Source organism: Pleurodeles waltl, chromosome 6 (genome assembly GCF_031143425.1).
Source record: "Pleurodeles waltl isolate 20211129_DDA chromosome 6, aPleWal1.hap1.20221129, whole genome shotgun sequence".
Classification (NCBI taxonomy): Eukaryota; Metazoa; Chordata; class Amphibia; order Caudata; family Salamandridae; genus Pleurodeles; species Pleurodeles waltl.
Window position 1 is genome coordinate 118,633,203 of NC_090445.1, and position 20,062 is coordinate 118,653,264.

The following is a 20,062-nucleotide window of genomic DNA, read 5'->3' on the forward strand; positions in this document are numbered from 1 at the left end:
GCCACAAGCGATCCTCCCCTTCGAGTCTCACTCGGACTCAGGTGGCAAAAAGCAAACACACACTTGCTGCCTAATTTTAGAACAGCTCATGTAATTTAATTCTGAGAGCATGTAGACCATACACACACACACACCATGCCAGAGCCAATGTTAGAGCTAATCTAACCAAAATGTAAGAGGTTTATGGATGCCCTTCCTGTAAATGTGCTTGCAAGAGCTAGAACGCTAGTCTTGTCAGTTCTGTGCATTTCACTTCCTTTTATAGCACTTGCACTTAACTTCTAATATATCCCGGCACTTTATGGTCCTAACTATAGGACATTTGCCACGGCAAAGGCTGGCAGTAAATATCTCCACCGGGCAGAGATTACATAGACTAGACATCACTCTGCCCAGGCAGATGGTAACATTGACAGAGCGAGTCATTTTACCACCCACCATGGCAGTTCCGCCTGCAGTTGGATGTCTTACTTCCAAATGAGGGGAGGGACCTACACCATTTATAAGGGTCTCCTGACATAAATGTCATGTCCTAAATATAGTTCACAAAATATTGCCCCATTGGGTGTAGCTATTAGTAACTTTCATGGAATGATGTTTTTTTGTACAGGATATTTGGGACATACTGTTTATGTCACACACAATTCTAAGATATTCCAGTAGCACACCCTTAGCATGACTAACGAAAGGCTGCTTTTATGCCTGATGATTTAACTATCCTCTACCGACACTGTAATAAAAATAGTATCACACCACCAACAATGCAAGGAGGTAGGGATCATTGCAGATGTACCAGGCATGTAGTAACCCAGTCGGATGCTCCTCCACCGGAATATGTCTGCCTGTGTATGATGCTGCTAGGTATTGCCAGTCTTTCTTTAAAGGGCAGGAGCTTCTGCAGGCAGCAACTGGAACAACAATGCGGTCTCTTGCAGACTCCATTTCTGCATTGCAGCTGGTCGCAAGCTTTCCTAGAAGCACTCCTTCCTCATGAATATTGATGAGGGGGGGATATTGGAAATCCTCTTTCCACTGTGTCAAACTAATCCAACTAACACAATGCTAAATTTGGGCAGGTTGCATCACAAATGCTGTGTAAAATGATTGCTGAGACGCAACTTGGATAATGATACACTTTGCCCAAGCGGTGCAGGGAAGGATTCTGCATACTGTGTACAGCTAATTGAGCCTTTTCAGAACTGGGTAGCTAAGTGCACATTGTGAGTGTCACATATTGCCTTCCTTGTTGTCTGCTTTGTGCACTTTTGAGGAAAGAGGACAGAGCGAATCGTCATTGTCAACTCTGGCTCAATTTTGTGTTTACTCTGCCTATGGTGCCTTTTCCAATCTGATTTTTTAAAGCATTGCAAAAGCCTGATTTGAAAGGAGAACCTTGCGTCCCAACACAAATTGGTTCATCATTGGTCACTTTGGTATCAGCATGGTTAACAGTGTTTATGCCATCTTATTTTAATTGCATCTGTGTATCACCCAGAGGGGTCACCCCTGTGATGTAGCCATGTGACACTATTGTTGTGTATTTGTATCAGCCATTGCCATCCACACGTCATACAGTAACTCATGTCACCATGGTTACAGAATCCTGACGCCATCAGTTAGAAGAAGGCTGTTGAGGTGACTAAAGCTAGGAGATCTTACAATAATAATCCATTGTTCCCTGTATCTGCATTCTAGGGCATGACCCAGTGGGAGCTCAGTGAGTGTGCTCTATCGATTAGGTTCTGCCCTGGTGCACTGAGCATGGTCCAGGTCTATGCGGGCCAATCCTATGCCGGCGATACCTGTCGCATCCAGAGCAGTCACACAAGGCCTCTGTGCATTGGTGACAAGCCGTTGCTGGTAATGGCAGCACCTCTCGCGTCCGCACTCATCTCTGAGCCACAGCATTTTGCCAAACCTTACAACCTTCACCATGTGCACATCAATAAACACACTGCACCACGAAAGGGCCTGTGCTTCCCGTCCAAGTCATCTGGCTAGCTGGTACCTAAAAAGAGTACCCTGAGGGCTTTCTTTCATTGTTGTAGTTATTATTAATATTAGGGTAGAGCGCACAAGCGCTCTGTCCCTGTTTTAATCTCTCTGTGGGCTTTTAACCCCTTCGCTGCCAGGTGTTTTCCCCCTCAGGTGCCATGCCTTTTTTTGGCTATTTGGGCAAGGGTGGGCTTAGGCCCTCATAACTTTTTGTTCACATAAGCTACCCACGCCAAATTTGTGTCCTTTTTCCCCAACATCCTAGGGATTCTAGAGGTACCCAGACTTTGTGGGTTCCCCTGAAGGAGACCAAGAAATTAGGCAAAATACAGTAAAAATTTCATTTTTTTTTTAAACAAAATGGGAAAAAAGGGCTGCAGAAGAAGGCTTGTGGTTTTTTCCCTGAAATTGGCATCAACAAAGGGGTTGCAATGCTAAAATCACCAGCTTTCATGAACAGGCAGACTTGAATCAGAAAACCCAATTTTTCAACTCAATTTTGGCATTTTACTATGACATACCCCATTTTTTACGATTTTTTGTGCTTTCAGCTTCCTTCCAGTCAGTGACAGAAATGGGTGTGAAACCAATGCTGGATCCCAGAAACCTAAACATTTCTGAAAAGTAGACAACATTCTGAATTCAGCAATGGGTAATGTGTGTAGATCCTACAAGTGTTTCCTACAGAAAATAACTGAAATAAAAAAATATTGAAATTGAGGTGAAAACAAACAGCCATTTTTCTCTACGTTTTACTCTGTAACTTTTACCTGCAATATCAGATATGTGAAAGCAATATACCCTTACGTCTGCTGGCCTCTTCTGGTTTGTGGGGATATATAGGGCTTGTAGGTTCATCAAGAACCCTAGGTACCCAGAGAAAATAAATGAGCTGCACCTCGCAGTGGGTTTTCATTCTATACCAGGTATACAGCAGTTCATTTGCTGAAACATAAAGAGTGAAAAATAGGTATCAAGAAAACCTTTGTATTTCCAAAATGGGCACAAGATAAGGTGTTGTGGAGCAGTGGTTATTTGCACATCTCTGAATTCTGGGGTGCCCATACTAGCATGTGAATTACAGGGCATTTCTCAAATAAACGTCTTTTTTACACACTGTCTTATATTTGGAAGGAAAAGTGTAGAGAAATACAAGGGGCAATAACACTTGTTTTGCTATTCTATGTTCCCCCAAGTCTCCCGATAAAAATGGTACGTCACTTGTGTGGGTAGGCCTAGCGCCCGCGTCAGGAAGTGCCTCAAAACACAAAGTGTACACATCAAATTTTCCCAAAGAAAACAGAGATGTTTTTTGCAAAGTACCTACCTGTAGATTTTGGCCTCTAGCTCAGCCGGCACCGAGGGAAACCTACCAAACCTGTGCATTTTTTAAAACTAGAGACCTAGGGGAATCCAAGACTGGGTGACTTGTGGGGCTCTCACCAGGTTCTGTTACCCAGAATCCTTTGCAAACCTCAAAATGTGGCTAAAAACACTTTTTCCTCACATTTCGGTGACAAAAAGTTCTGGAATCTAAGAGGAGCCACAAATTTCTTTCCACCCAGCGTTCCCCCAAGTCTCCAGATAAAAATGGTACCTCACTTGTGTGGGTAGGCCTACTGCCCGTGACAGGAAATGCCCCAAAACACAAAGTGGACACATCACATTTTCTCAAAGAAAACAGAGGTGTTTTTTGCAAAGTGCCTACCTGTGGATTTTGGCCTCTAGCTCAGCCGCCACCTAGTTAAACCTACCAAACCTGTGCATTTTTTAAAACTAAAGACCTAGGGGAATCCAAGATGGGGTGAATTGTGGGGCTCTCACCAGGTTCTGTTACCCAGAATCCTTTGCAAACCTCAAAATGTGGCTAAAAAACACTTTTTCCTCACATATCGGTGACAGAAAGTTCTGGAATCTGAGATGAGCCACGAATTTCCTTCCACCCAGCGTTCCCCCAAGTCTCCCGATAAAAATGGTACCTCACTTGTGTGGGTGGGCCTAGTGCCCGCAACAGGAAATGCCCCAAAACACAAAGTGGACACATCACACTTTCTCAAAGAAAACAGAGGTGTTTTTTGCAAAGTGCCTACCTGTGGATTTTGGCCTCTAGCTCTGCCGCCACCTAGGGATACCTACCAAACCTGCGCATTTTTGAAAACTAGAGACCTAGGGGAGTCCAAGATGCGCTGACTTGTGGGGCTCTCACCAGGTTCTGTTACCCAGAATCCTTTGCAAATCTCAAAATGTGGCTAAAAGAACACTTTTTCCTCACATTTCGGTGACAGAAAGTTCTGGAATCTGAGAGGAGCCACACATTTCCTTCCACCCAGCGTTCCCCCAAGTCTCCTGATAAAAATGGTACCTCACTTGTGTGGGTAGGCCTAGTGCCCGCGACAGGAAATGCCCCAAACACAAAGTGGACACATCACATTTTCTCAAAGAAAACAGAGGTGTTTTTTGCAAATTGCCTACCTGTGGATTTTGGCCTCTAGCTCCGCCGCCACCTAGAGAAACCTACCAAACCTGTGCATTTTTTAAACCTAGAGACCTAGGGGAATCCAAGATGGGGTGACTTGTGGGGCTTTCACCAGGTTCTGTTACCCACAATCCTTTGCAAACCTCAAAATGTGGCTAAAAAAACACTTTTTCCTCATATTTCGGTGACAGAAAGTTCTGGAATCTGAGAGGAGCCACAAATTTCCTTCCACCCAGCGTTCCCCCAAGTCTCCCAATAAAAATGGTACCTCACTTGTGTGGGTAGGCCTTCTGCTCGCAACAGGAAATGCCCCAAAACACTATCTCGACACATCAAAATTATCAAATAGAAAACTACCTGTTTTTGCGGGGGCACCTGCGTCTTTGGTCCTGGGCGCAGCAGCCATCTAGGGAAACCTACCAAACCCAGACATTTCTGAAAACTAGACACCCGAGGGATTCAAGGGAGGTGTGACTTGCGTGGATCCCCTAATGTTTTCTTACCCAGAATCCTCAGCAAACCTCAAATTTAGCTAAAAAAATCAAATTTTTCCCACATTTCTGTGTGGGATCACTGCACCGGGACAAAGTTCCTACCATCCAACATTCCCCTTAGTCTCTCGGTAAAAATGATACCTCACTTGTGTAGGTGGGCCAAGTGTTTGTGACAGGGAAGAGCCAAAAACACGTCACAATTGAGGGGGAACCAAAAGGGCAGTTTGAAACAAAACATTTTTAGGCTGACAAGTGCAGCAGAAATTTTATCGGTATAGATGAGACAATGCTGGGTGGTAGGAATTTTGTGGATTCCTGCAGATTCCGGAAGGTTCCATCACAAAAATTTGGGAAAAATGTGTGCTTTCCAGCAAAGTTGCAGGTTTGCAGGGCATTGTGGGTAAGGAAATGGTGCGGGGTGCATGTGAAGCACACCACCCTGGAATCAACTAGATGTTTAGTTTTCAGATGTGTCTAAGTCTTGTGGATTTTTCTACATGGCAGCATCCCAAAGTAAAAAAGATTGCAGCCCTCACCATTCCAAGTGGGACGATTTTGAGAGTTACCAAGCTCTCATGGCCCAAATGTAAAACAAAAGCCAAAAAAATCAAATGTCCTCTTGCTTGCCATGGGATAAGATGTTTTAGTGTGCGGGGGAGAGCTGAATGACTGTTACCCCCATCAGTTTGGGTGGGGGCATAACCAGGCCCATGCTGGTTGGTAGTCACCACACCACTATTTTTTATTATTTTTTATTTCATGGCATTTAGTAGACTTCCTGCCCCCCGGGGTGTGGATCGGGGTAATTGCCCCATCTGCCCACTGGTGGGCAGAACAACTTCTTGCTTAGCATTTCTCTCCCGCATTGCGCTGGAAGCATGCTTCCAGCGCGATGGGAGGCGACCTCTGATGCGGTCAGCACGCTATTGCGTGCTGACGTCATCAGACGTCACTGGTGGGGGGGTGGATCGAAAGGGGAAGCGATTTCCCTTTCATCACGGACGGAGGGGTGTGGGGGCCCACGGGTGGAAGCGCTAGCCCCCGTGGGCCCAGTGCAGGACAAGGTGGTCTCGTCCCAGGTACACGGGAACCGTGTGCTGGGACGAGACCACCTTGTCCAAGGCACCGTAGGGGTTAACCACGCCCATGTCACGCTCATCACTTTTGTTGGTTCGTGGGCTTGCCTTTTAAAATTTGCTTTATTTCATTAGTGAAAGGCATCCATACGTCATGCCTTATCCGGGCGTTTAGCCCTCCTCGGGAGCACCGGCCAACTACTGAAAACATATGAGGCTCCATGTTTTCCATATGGTTTCTGGACTATTTTTTCTCTTTATTTCATAGGCTGCGCAATCTCGCTGGGCAGTAATCGAGCACTTTTCAAGATTACCAGTTCAATTCTCTTGTTCATCCTAGTGCTCCTTCGCGAATTCAAGGTTTTACACAGCGCTACTGTGCTCATTTTTGTTTTTTATTACTATGCAAAGGCTAAACCGGACCAGTCTTTTTGTTCTAATTAGTCACCTTCGCTCATGGCGTGGCGCTTTAAACCAGCTCCCTTATGTGAAATTGTATTACTTTTCATTTTCAGTTTATGTGGCAAGAAAAGTCCATTTAGGAGTTTACAACGTTAATAGCTCTAACTCGAGCAAACGTGAGACCCATTGCATTGCAAATGCTTGTTATTACTACTGTTATTAATATGATTATTATCATTATTATTATCATTATGCACGATGCTGAGCTCAACAGTTACCTAAACAAGCATTTGCAATGCAACGGGTCTCGCATTACGTCAAGTTAGAACTAATAGTGTTGTAAACTCCGGACCGGACTTTTCTTGCCACATTGAATGAAAAAAAAGCGAACAAGCGCGATCACACTGTGTAAAACACAGCGCGATCGTGCTGCAAAATAAAGAGAAAAAGTAGTCCAGAAACCATACGGAAAACATGGAGCCTCGTATGTTTCCAGTAGTTTACCGGTGGTCTTGAGGAGGGCTAAACGCCGGAAAAGGCATGACGTGTGCATGCCTTTCACAAATGAAAACAAGCGGATTTTAAAAGGCAAGCCCACGAACCAATGAAAGTGATGTGACGTAACATGGGCCTGGTTAAAATCCCCCTAAAGAGAGATTAGAAGAGGGTCAGAGCACTTTGCGCTCGCCCCTAAAAAGGTATCTTTGCACTGATCTCCAACAAAAACTGAGCAGTCACCTGAAAACTAAAATGCAGAAAGGGGAACCTAAAGTGTATGCAGCCAAGTTTAATGTGCTCGCCTGAAATTCAGGATGTCACTGATAGAACATAAAGAGAGAGGCAGGTTGTTCCAGAGCCTGGAAGCTTCTACGATGATTGTTGATCATGTAGCCTGCCTAGATGTTTTTTTTATTTTTTTTTTATTTTTATTTATTTAAATGAATATGTGGCTGCCAAAACATTTAGATCCAAAATTGTGTACAACGTGTCAGTGACAGTACATAGGGAATGAATGTTGGGTTGTACACATACTGTAGTAGGTCTTGAAGAATTACACCAATGTTTGAATCTTTACTAGCAAAGACTTAACAAAGGAACTCTTTCTATTACTATCTAGATAAATAAAGAACATTCACTGTCTCTATCTAGTGTAATGCACCTGTGATGGGCCACAGGCAGACGTGACAGCAACAGACTTAGAGTAGGAGCCCAATGTGTTTGACATTATTGTACTCCTGAGCTGTGCCTGTGTCCACCTGCGAAGCATCTGCCTCTTTACCGCTTCTTAAAGCTGCAGCATTAACGAGCTTTGCCGGGATCCTATTATCTGGCTCCGGTGCATAAGCGCCTCATTTGTCCTTGTGTATAAGGTTCCACATTATCACTCTTACAACAGGTGTCTTTTTAGGGTTCTCCAGAGTGTTCTCTGAAGTTTGTACCAACTTTTTCTACAAAGCCCTATCTATTGAGTAAGAATATGAAGGAATCTCTGCCAGTGGGTAAGAGTATCAGGAATCTTTTCACAGAAAGTAGGTTACTATTCGTGAGGTTCTCCCCATTACAGACAGGAGCTCTCTTTTCACAGCGAATGAGCATAGGGTACTATATAATCACTTATAGTTGTAGCATATGGTAATACATATTATATAACCACTTATACTTCTGGAATCTTTCCCCAAACAGAAGGAAGATAATCTGTATAGAGTGAAACGTTAATTTGTTTGTGTTGTGTGTTTGTGTGGGGGACATTTTCGCTATTTCAGTTTTAGCAGCAACCACAAAGTTTACGCAGTGATGTCCATGCTCATGAGTTGAGGACCCATATGTCCGTTCAGTCCCATATCTTACTAAGTTTAGAGATGCTTACTACCAGCACTGAAAGAAGCAGTTGTAAGGCAAGATGTAGAAGTCAGTCTTTCAAGCAAGGCCTTGCTTGTGTTAGCTGCCTGGATGAAAAGCTATTTGCTTGTGGTGTTTGTTTGCACTACATGCTGCTACACTTCAGTTTTCTGGCAGTAGGAGTGACCTTGCATCACCGGTGATATCAGAGTTACAGCACAACAGGCCAGGATCAGAGGATAGCCTGCATTCTTCACAGTCACACAGCAAAGTCCTCCGGCTAAAGGCGACTGGATCAAGGATGCAGTACAGCATTTTGGGTCATGTCAAAGTTGTGGCACAACAGGCTAGGATTCATCAGTCCTCTTCTTCTCGGCAATTGCGGCCTTCGGGGAGTGGAGGTGATGTTGGGTAACACAGTTCATAAACGCTGACAGCAATTTGCTCAGGCAACAGTGAGGATACCAGATGGCTCACTGATGTTGACGTTGGTCATTGCTCGTTGTAGTTCGCTATATAAACCACTCAGGGGGGCAAGGGGAACATACTCTTAGCACAGGTCAGCACCCTTCCACACACGTCAGCTTCTTCTAGGTGTTCCTCGCACTGGAAACATGGCTAGCCCTGCATGGCTGCCCTCTTTCAGGACTCAGCACTCTCCTTTCCTCTCTAAGCAAACAGGCAAGCTTCTAGGTGCTGGGTGGACCCACGGCTTCTCAGCTCCATCAAGTTGCACAAGACTTCAGGTGATGTTTCATCATCTGGTTTGGGAGACTGACTGTCAGACAGGATCTGCTGTGATTGCATAGCAGCTCCTCGGCAGAACACTCACTTTTTGGTCCAAAAGAACTTGGGATTGGAGTAAAGATGGATGGTTTGGCCCCACTTTCTATACTCATTTTCCAGACAGGGAATGTGGGTCCACTATCTTAGGTTCTGGAACCAGTTTGGGGTGGCGCCCTTTCAAATGTAACTTTCTGTCTGTGGTATAGACACAACCTTTGCGCAAGGTGATGGCTCCCACAATAGGAAATGATGATACTGACTTCAAACTGGAGTATCAAGGGTGCCAAGAAGAGCACCTGGCTGTCATCAGCCTCCCTGAAGCAGTAATAGGAGAATGACTAAATCCTTACCTTTAATAACCAGTATTTGAATCTCTACTCTCCAGTCACATGCATGCAGTCAGTACACCTCCACTGTCTGGGCAAGGTGCCACTACCCTTCATCTTGTGCCTTGTTGAATCCAGGCACCATCCAAAATGGTTCCCAGTGGTCTTATCAATCATACTCACATGACGCAATGAGTCTCTCTATGATACATGTGTAATACATCTCCACTATGCTCACACACACTCACACACACAGGGCATGTCAGCACAAGGGTCCAGCTGTCACATCCCAGCTGAACTTTGCAAGAGTGAGCTAGTAGGGTACACTTTTTTCTGTCAGACACAAAAAGAACTATACATTCTCAAAGAATAATACGCTGCCATCACTGCTACATGTGATCCACTCAAGACATGGATAGTAGTGTTATGTCGCTACCCACGGTATACTTTGTGCACCCTCCTAGGTTGCTGAACTTTGGCTTTACTATGGACAGGCCTAGGCCCTAGCGGACATGCTCTATAAGCGCGCTGGCTAAGCCAAACAAAGCCAGAGTAGCAGATCTACATGGAGTGAGGCACTGAGGCAGGGCTACATACCCCTATGCCACGCAGAGGATATTCTTCTCCTCCCAACATAGGGCAACAACAAAAGGGCAACTGGGTAGCACCTTTTGCATATGAGTGAGCAGAGAACCTAATTCAAGGAGACAGTCTAGCTTAAATGGTTAAAGGAAGTGAAGGAAAGGCTATATAGTCACAGTAGTACGAAGTGTGCTCAGGATCCCAATATTTCCATTGGCAATGAGTGATGGCAGAAAAGAGAGTGAAGATGGTGGAAGAGAAGGACTGCCCTCTCACAGTCAAGGAAAGTGATGGAGCTGCTTGACTCATCGAATGATCCCAAAGCTTAGCGCCTGAGAGCTCTGTGTATGGTGATGGGAAAACTGACCGTGAACTTGGCTGTGCAACAGGTGTGTGCAATGATGTGAGAGCAGCAACTGCTGCTACAGCCGATGTGGCAGGGCAAGAAATACTTGGTGAGAGTCTGGAGGTGATTGAGAGTGTATTTGTGGCAGAATGTGAGAGCCATATTGAAAAAGCTGGGGAAGAGCATTTAGTTTCAGTGGGAATCAGAATGAATATCTGAAGAATTTTGTGTATACTTAATATGTGTGTATGTGTGTGTACGCGCAAGCGAGCATCTTGCTCTATTGTGGGGACAGTACGGTACCTTTGAGGAGGGCTGATGAGGTGATAGCTCTTCTATCTCCATCCTTAAATTAGTCAAAGTTCTTGTCTAACAGTGTTCAGGCCGAGCAAGCGCTTTCGCATCTGGTAGAGTGAGGTCTTGTTGTTCACGGATTCTTGCATCGCTTGCCTTTTCAGCGTAGATATGTCAGCCTATACCATTATTTTCTGTGAAATCACGGTAAGGTATTCATTTTCTTCTAACAACGTTTAGTGTGGGAGACACTGCAGTCTCCTTCAGCCATTTCATGAGCCCAGTGAAGTGCACATAAGCTTGAGGTAAGCAGAACACTGTTAAGTGGAAACCTGGCATCTCCGCTTTCCGCAGAAGCTTTTGATTCTGAGCTCCTGAATGTCTTGACGGATGCTGGAGGTTTAGGCTTGTATTAAGGTACTGCAGAATCTCAAGGGTGAAAAATGGTACACAATGGTTTGACTGCGTGTATGAGTCGCCTACTGAAACAAGCACCAAACAGAACAACCAGAATCACTCTCAACCTCCAACGCAGCTCTACCCAACACTGCCCCGCCTAGCTCAACAGTCGCATCTCCTTTCACAGACCATCCAAATACCTCCACTTGGCCGGACTCCTACTTGCACACATCCCAGGTCCGGAAGTCGGCCTTCGCCTCCTCCGACCCTAAAGGAAAGAATGACCTACCACTGCACACCAGAGCCTTCTTCTCACTTACTGAATTCTGGCAGAAGCTGAAGACCTCGTTTTTGAAATGGATGATGTGGCTAGACTTCACCTTCTCAGCGCCAGGATATCCTTCCGGGTTATAGCATATAACATAATGCAAACACAAAAAATACACATAACATAATGCAATCTTCAGCTCCCGAGTAGCATCTTCTCACCTTTGGGAACACCAAAACGTCCCTACACCAAGGACAGTCCAGTCAGTTCAAACCCGCTCAGAGGTGTTCTTACTGACTCGAAGAGTGAACAGTGAGTGAATCATCGCAATGAAAGCTGCAGGAATACTGTGCTGAGGATTCTAGCGGTGACGTACACCGCTGCATGCATGTGTGCACCGAGAGTGGACCCACGAATAGCCTAAAAAATGAAGGTGGATGATAGGCCTCCACATTATTCCTCACAGTATTATCAGGGCTCGAGCACAACATTATTGTGCAAAATTATAGGGAGCAAACGAATGCTGACCATGGCCTATGCCTTGACTGCATTCAAGAACTGGTTTAGCGACTGGCGGGAGAGGGCACAGTGCAGCTGCTATGGTGGCCTTTTCCACTGCACTATCACAAATGTACCTGGAAATTAATGTAATAATGCAAGGTTGGCACTCCACGCCAGGTTCATCTCTTGGCGCAAAAGTAAAGGATGTGTGACCTGACTCCCCGAAGTTCCTTTTTAGGCAGGTAATTAAAAATGAGTCAACCACGTGGAATACATATCTTAGCTGTCACTTCAAACTTTCGAAGCAAATGACCTAAGGAAAAGTAATCTTACAAGCAAGTGCCGGGCCCTCTTGGCAGTGGCATACTTTTTCAAATGTGTCAAAGAGATCAAGACCCCTCCCTTAGCTGATCCCAACCAAGGGACTGAAGTAATGGAGAATCTGAACGCTCTTTGACACTGCTGCTGTTTCAGGTACCATCAAAGAACATGTTATAAGGTTCAATATTACTAATGCATAAGCATTTTTTATTTGCATATTCCTTCAATTGTGGGGACTGCGCATGGCTGCTACGTCCAAAAGTTTGCATGCTTCTCTTTTACTAAAGCACATAGGGGCATATTCAAGAAAAATGGCTTCTTGCGACCCTTAGCGCCCCCTAATGCCACCATGTGTGCGCCGTATTTAAAATACGGCGCACCATGGCAGTAGTTAGGAGACTAGCGTCAGAGTTTTTGACGCTAGTCCATAAGTGCTGAAAAAAATGGCCCAAGGAACTCTCTTAGATTTCCTTGTGCCATTTTTTTGGCCCTTCTAATGGGGGAACACCCCCTTTGCATACATTATGCCTGGTGCAGGCATAATGTAGCGCAAATGGTTACAAAGTGGCTTAATGCATGCATTGCTCTACTAATATGGCGTGTTGTTTTTGGCCTTCTAAAGCCACATTAGTGTAAAAAATGACACTAATATGGCATGGGAATGGTGCTAGGGGCTCTTAAATATGTCCCATACCCTTTATCCTGGATCAATTTACATGCACTCGGAGTTGCTTTTATGTATAAGGATGAAAGAAAGCTTGTAATGATTTTAATGAACCGTAAATAAATAAATAAATAACTATCTAGCCTAGTATTTTGAGAGTATTTCTAACTCCTGCAAAGTTTAATGTTGGACAGATTTCTTTGCTTTGTTTCATTTTCAGTGCGTCCCCCAGGAAGGAGTGGGATTCGTCCTCGGCGGGTACATCTGCGTCTGTAGGCCAGGCTTCTATGGAACAAAACTCGCCCCCAGCACCAGACAGGCATGTATGTACCTAAGACCTCTTCTGGAGAGTACCTACACAGCATGTGTATACACAATGTAAGCACTGCATCGTAGAGACTGTAGACTCTTACTACACATATATGCAGCAAAGCTACATATTAACCTACATCTGTCTACACAGCACAGACAGCAATGCAACCACAGTGCTCATCAGCATCAATCTACACACCTACAACAGTGCATGCACCATCTCCAACACAGGGTAAACACAACAATCTACTGTGTATAAATAGTAATGTGCATGTTTTTTCCTGCAAAGAACACAGAAATGAATGTACACACAATTAAAAGCTCTTGTAAGGTTCCTGGTCAGCCATCAGTAAACGAGAGAATCTGAGGACTTTTAGCAAGCACAAGTGGAAGCCCCTGGCCAAAGAAGACCGAAGCAATCCTGCGCAAAGATTAAAATTGGACCTAACATGTTATCCCTACTCTCAGTTTAGTAGCAAGCCGAAGCAAATCTTCACTTTTAGAGCTGAATGGAGAAGCACAATAACATTAGCAGTGCAGTTAAATTTAATACACACTTCCTGGAAATCGGAAAGATGTACCACAGAGTCATCCTTATTGGTTATCAATTTTCTTCTCACCTTCGGGAAAGACTCATGAGCAGTACTTATAAAATAAGTCCTCTGTACTGTGTTGACGCTGACAGCATTCAAATCTTGCAGCTGCAAGAAGATCTAGGAATCACTGGACCTGTCTTGTTGCAGATACAGTCCTTCTTACCATACTGTTTGCAGTTTATCCAAAGAGATCAGAGGGATTCTCCACCTACTAGAATCACAATAAGGGTTTTGCAAGGGCTCTTCACTGTCCCCAAAACTATACAACATATATCTAATGCCATAGCTGATCTAGGTAGTTTACCTGGAGTCACAAAACTCATGCAAGCAGTGATGTCTAATTGCATGTCACGCTTAATAGTCACTTAAATGGTCAGCAAAATTTGCATTTAGCCCCTCATTACCAGTCTGGCGGTCTTGGGACCACCAGACTTGCGGTGGAGGTCAGACCGCTGCCAAAGCAGCGGTCCGGCCTCCACATTATGACCCTGGCGGAGCCTCCACGTTGCCGCCAGTTGACAGCCTGGCAGTGCCAGCAGTCATAATCCGCCAGGGCAGCGCTGCCCTGGGGATTACGAGTCCCCTCTCCGCTGGCGGAGACAAGGATCCAGGGGCCCCTGCATTGTCCATGCACTTAGCATGGGCAGTGCAGGGGCCCCCATGGACAGCTCTGTCACGCTTTTCACTGCCCAAATTACGGGCAGAGAAAAGCGCGACGCGTGCTGTCCCACCTGACGCACCACAACATTGCTCCGGCTCGATTACAGACCGGCGTCAATGTTGTGGCCTGTTTCCCGTGGGACCAGCTGTTTACACCCATTGGCCCAGCGAGAAACTTGTAATAGCGCCAGCGGGCGGAAAATCTGAGTGGCGGTTTTCCATCCTAAAGAGTTTGGCGGGCAGCCACCGCCACCCGCCAAACTCAAAATAAGGCCCTTAGTCTAGTGTATGTCCATGCATGAATGGAAGCAAATATACTGAAGATCAATTAATCCAGACTAAAACACCTCTCAACCTGCTTTCTTTCAACTGACCTGAGGTCCTGGGCCACTCATGAACTTCCTGTTCCACAGTGAAGAAGAGATATCTTTGATAATATGTTTTTAACCTGCAAGCTGACGTGTAATCAAATGGACATGCTGTAAGTTGGAGAGAGCCAAAGACGGATATATACACCATGACTGTCACAATGCCATCTAACGGATGGAGCAAAAGCATCTCAAATTCCATGTGCTGAAGACCGAATTTTGCCTCCTCTCGCCAAAGCCTGACCTTGCCACTGACTTTATCTTGCTTGAGTCTCTAAGATTGGCAGATATCACCCCACAGCAGCCCCCTCTGCTAAATCTTTAATATTCTTTCTTGACTCCAACCCCAACCTTAAACGCCACATGCAATACAATGCCAGACTTCAACTTTGCAGATTCAAGAAGCTGCGACACGTCTCTCCTTTGAGGACCTATAGCAGGCAGTAGAAGCAGTGGGAATCGCTCATCTGGATTACAGCTTCCACTTCCTCACTGACCTTCCAAAAAATGCATTGGCTCCTCTGAGTAGTGCTACATGCTTGGTCCAGATTCCTCGCCAATGCAAAAAATGGGATCAAGTTACCAATTGCACACCTTAGATGGCTCGCAATTGAAGAATGTTGCACCATGGGAACTGAAGCCTCATCCTTAATGCTCTGGCCCACCCCACTTCAAGATTAAAAGCCCAAACGTTCTCTTCTTCTGGTAGCTCCTACTCACTCTGCTACAAAGACTGAAGATGACTCCCCTCTAATTTCAGAACTAAAATCCACTCTGTGCAGATCCTTTTTGACAACAGCTTATGATGAGTATGGAATGCTCCCCTTTCCACATTGAAAAATGCACCCTCCTTTCAGATCTTCAGATTCTTCGTCAAGAGCCTCCTACTCAAGGAATACTTATCTTTGCCTGTTCAAATCACACCATCTAGCTGAACCCAAGTTCTCCAAGATACCTGCTAATTTATGTCCATCTGTCAAACTGTTCCCCTTCATAACTAACTGTTGGTGATGTGCGATGTCCTTGAACCTCCCACTCTACCAGCTGTTTACTATTACTCTCTAACTTCTGAGGACTCTTTTGACCAATGGTGTCTTTGGCAAAATTGTTTTACTTTATTCTATCTTCATACATTTCTAGTCTTTTTGTAGCAGTAATCTTGAATATGTAAAAGCCACGTCATTCTTTGCTTATATGTCCCTCTTATATGAACAGCTATTTTCAGTTTACATACTGATTTCTTGATGTTGGTACTTGACAAGGCATACTGGACCTCAGGCTCTAACTCACTTATATATTCCTTAAACTGCTAATAGTTATACTACGTGTCATGTCTACTAGTTAATGTAGCACTCCTTCGACCATAGTGCCAATGGTGTTTTATGCCAAGTGTTCTACATTATGCAATCCTTTTACGTATTTCGGTGTATTTACACTTGAAGTCCTCATTATTTTCAAACAAGTCTCCTTTTGTTTATATTACTCACTCTTTAAATCTCTATAACAAGATCCTATGTGGGCCAATAACCCTTGGGGTGTGTATATTTGCTTTGCTGTATCTCCAGTCAACACATAGTTGACGTCTGCCTGGTGTTTTCACACACACCCATATAGAGGGCTCTGAAACCCTGCTGGGAGATGTCCGTGCTATATAAAACAACAAATAAATAGAAAATGAACATGCTGCCTTATACACAGACTGCATAGAGCAATGTACACATCGCCTCCTGTAGAGTTCACAGACAATACATGCATCACCGCCTAGAGAGAGTGCACACAGCACTGCGTAGACAGCAAGGTGTACACCAAAGTACACCTCCCACAGAGTTAACATGCCAATATACATATGACATCCTACACTGTTCAGATAGCAATTACCCACCATTTCCTACAAAGATTAAGCCCAGCAATAGACACATAAAGTGTACACACATCATCTCAACAGATTAAATGTAGACCATATTACAGACCACACACAGCAATGCACACACTGCATTCTGTAGACAGTACACCAAGCACAACTAGCAATATACACACAAGCGATAGAGCACAAGAAGTAATGCTCATGCTGCCTTCTGTAGAGAAAACGCACATTGAGGCACACAGTGGCTGCTGCAGAGTGCACACGTGGTGCAAGGTATACCCCAACAACACACAAACACTGGCCATAGTAAACTGCCCTGTATTGGCTCTGCACACACCTGCAGCGCACCCCCTACATCCGTGGTTCTCAACCTTTTGACTTCTGTGGACCCCCAGTTTATCATTAGTTTAACCCGGTGACAACCAGTGAATCATTATTGGAATCCAGGGACCCCCACTGACTCACTGCCGGAAGCCAGGGACCCCGGCCTAAACATTGTCGATGTTTTGAAATACAGAAACAAGCATTCATCAATCACATTCACAAATGATAACACATTTTATTTAATTTGCAAACAAATATACATAAAATGTTTCAATTTTAATAGGAAAGTTGATGCTTTTCTAAACTCAATTGACGCCACACATCATCCATACCATATTCTGTTTGATGCACCTGCACCGCTCCCACAAATCAATCAGAGGATACTAATTTAATTTTTAACCTCCAATTTCAATTTCCTCGAAATGTACAATATGTTTTAATTTTTTTTATTGTACATTTAGCAACTTCTTATATACACTTTATTAACCTATTCATATTATTTAATTTCTAAGAAGTCGCTGGCCCCTGAGGAGGCTTTGCGGAGCCCTGTTGTCCCCGGACCACAGGTTGGGAACCACTGACCTACAGTCATGAAACAAACACACACACTGTTATGTACACAGCTCCATGACATCATCTTGATATATTGGTTTCCCTACAGGCCTAACTGCTGTAGCCATATAAATTATGTTTTTCTCCATGTAGCCTAATAACACAGTACAAAAGACTTGTGTGTGTCCCAGGATGGGGTAGCCTCATTTGTCATATACCTTTGCTGTGTCCAGGGTATGCTATAGAGACGATGGAGCACAGTTTGAGCTCAGTTTCTCTACTAACCCTTCTGTATATATATGTGTGTGTGGGTGTGTGTGTGCGCACTTGAGTGCGAGCACTTGTGTGCTGTGTATGCCTGGGCGGCTGTGTGCCTGACCGCGCCTGCTGTGTGTGTGTCACTTTTTCTCTTCATGGGCTGTGAGCGTACTTGTGTGTGCACATATGTGTACCTGTAATTGTGAACGCGAGTGTGACTGTGTCAGTGTGCATCTTTGTGCGCCAGTGTTTGATTGCCCTTGTGTACGTACAACATGTGTGTCTGTGCTGTAAGTGCGACATGTGAGTGAAGATCTGTGTTGTTCTCTGAGGTAATTTTTTGTCTACTTCTAGGGACTTTGGAGAACACTTCCCAGTTCGCCCCCCAGTATGGAACAGAGGATTCTGGGAGTCTCCTGGGCTGTCTGCCCTGCCAGGCAGGGTGTGCGACCTGTGTCGACGACAGCCCATGCTTCGTGCAGGAGGACTGGTCTCTGAGGGCCGCCATCTTGGCTTTCCAAGCCTTCTGCATGCTGGCCGTCTTCATCAGCATGCTGGTGTCTTACCACTTCAGGAAGAGCAAGGCAAGTGAGCTAGGCTAGGGCACCCCAACCCGCAGTGGCAAGCAGAACCCCAACCCCTGGGCTGTCTCTGAGCCATATAGCACCTAATGCAATACAGTGTCACACAGACAAGCAGAAACAAACCAGGGGGATCCACTGGGGTAAGAGAAGGCCGAACCAGTAGCTACAAACCATGGGAGTTAACTGGGATAAGTATTAGCCCTTAGTATGGGATGTTGGGCAAGGTGCTATAGCAAGCGAGACTCCAAACCACAGGCTCGTACAGGAGTAAACAGCAGCACAAACCAAGGGCTGTCGCTACAGCAAACGACACACCAAAGGGGTAAACAGCAGCACAAACCGTGGGTTCCAGATGTTTCAAGCACCAGCGCAAACAACGGGGTGACGTGTTAGGACGCAGCACTTCAAGTCACAAACTGTTTCTTAGCTAATCTCCCCTCCCCCAAAACAATGGCTTTACACCAGGAGACGTGTCCCTCAAAACAGGGGAACAAGCATCCCAGCTCACGAGCTTGCAGTGGGAGAGTGTCACCCCAAACTATGGATTTTCACTGGGCCCACGCTTTGTTCTGTTTTCACAGAGATGTATTTGTGTAATTGTGGATCACATTGTGTGCTGTGTTTTCTTTGTCATGTGTGTAAAACACTCTGTGATGTTTTCCAGCACTGTGGTTTTATATTTTTGTGTGTGCTGCATTAAAGTGCCTGTGTTTGAAAACTACACTGTGCACTTTTTTACAGTACTATAGTTCTGAATGGCACCATGTGCTGTTTTATATTGTTAGGTTTGTAAACCATGCTTTGTGCTCTTATACAGTGCAGTACTGATAAAATACACTGTGTGGTGTTGTGTTGTGTTGTGTTGTGCTGTGTTGTGTTTGTAAATCGTGTTGTGTGCAGTATATCAGTGTTGTTTAGGAATCACAATGTGTGCTGTTTTGCACTGCTGTGTTTGTAAATCGCATTGTGAACTGCTTTACAGTGTTGTTTTTGCAAATCACATTGTTTGGTGTTTGACAATGGCTTGTTTGCAAAAGATGTGTAACATTGGCATGTTTGTAAGTATCACACTGTGCTGTTTCTACATCTCATTGTGTGTTGTTACCCATTGTCAGGTTTGCAAATGGCTTTCTGTGCTATCATACATTAACATGTATAACCACAGTGGTGTGGCGCCAGAATGTCGTTGCCAGAATATTAGTTATTAATGTAAAATCTACATCCATTGAGGCAACTACTTTTGTAAACTATATTTAGGGCAAACTATTCATGTCAGATGATTTCACGGAATATGATATTCGGACATAAAACCCTGGATGAAGTCTAGGCGGCATAACACTCTGAATGAAGTCTAGATGGTATAACACCCTGGACGAAATATATTCAGCATAATAGCCTGAATGAAGTCTAGGTGGTATAACACCCCGGATGAAGTCTAGATGGTATAACACCCTGGATAGAATCTATGCAGTATAACACCCTGGGTGAAGTCTATGCGGTATTGCACCCTGAATGGAGTCTAGGAGGTATAACACCGTGCATGAAGTCTAGATGGTATAGCACCCTGGGTGAAGTCTATGCGGTATAGCACCCTGAATGGAGTCTAGGAGGTATAACACCGTGCATGAAGTCTAGATGGTATAACACCCTGGGTGAAGTCTATGCGGTATAGCACCCTGAATGGAGTCTAGGAGGTATAACACCGTGCATGAAGTCTAGATGGTATAACACCCTGGGTGAAGTCTATGCGGTATAGCACCCTGAATGGAGTCTAG

At 44.8% G+C, this 20,062-nt stretch overlaps 1 protein-coding gene across 1 annotated transcript in view; it reads left to right on the plus strand.

Moving 5' to 3' along the window:
- The window catches only part of GPR179 (G protein-coupled receptor 179), a 221,240-nt gene that overhangs the window by 138,190 nt on the left and 62,988 nt on the right, over nucleotides 1-20,062 (plus strand). Inside the window, exons 3-4 of the mRNA XM_069237498.1 lie at nucleotides 12,990-13,092; nucleotides 18,058-18,287. Coding sequence (XP_069093599.1) covers nucleotides 12,990-13,092; nucleotides 18,058-18,287 — 333 coding nt within the window. The remainder of the gene's footprint in view (nucleotides 1-12,989; nucleotides 13,093-18,057; nucleotides 18,288-20,062) is intronic.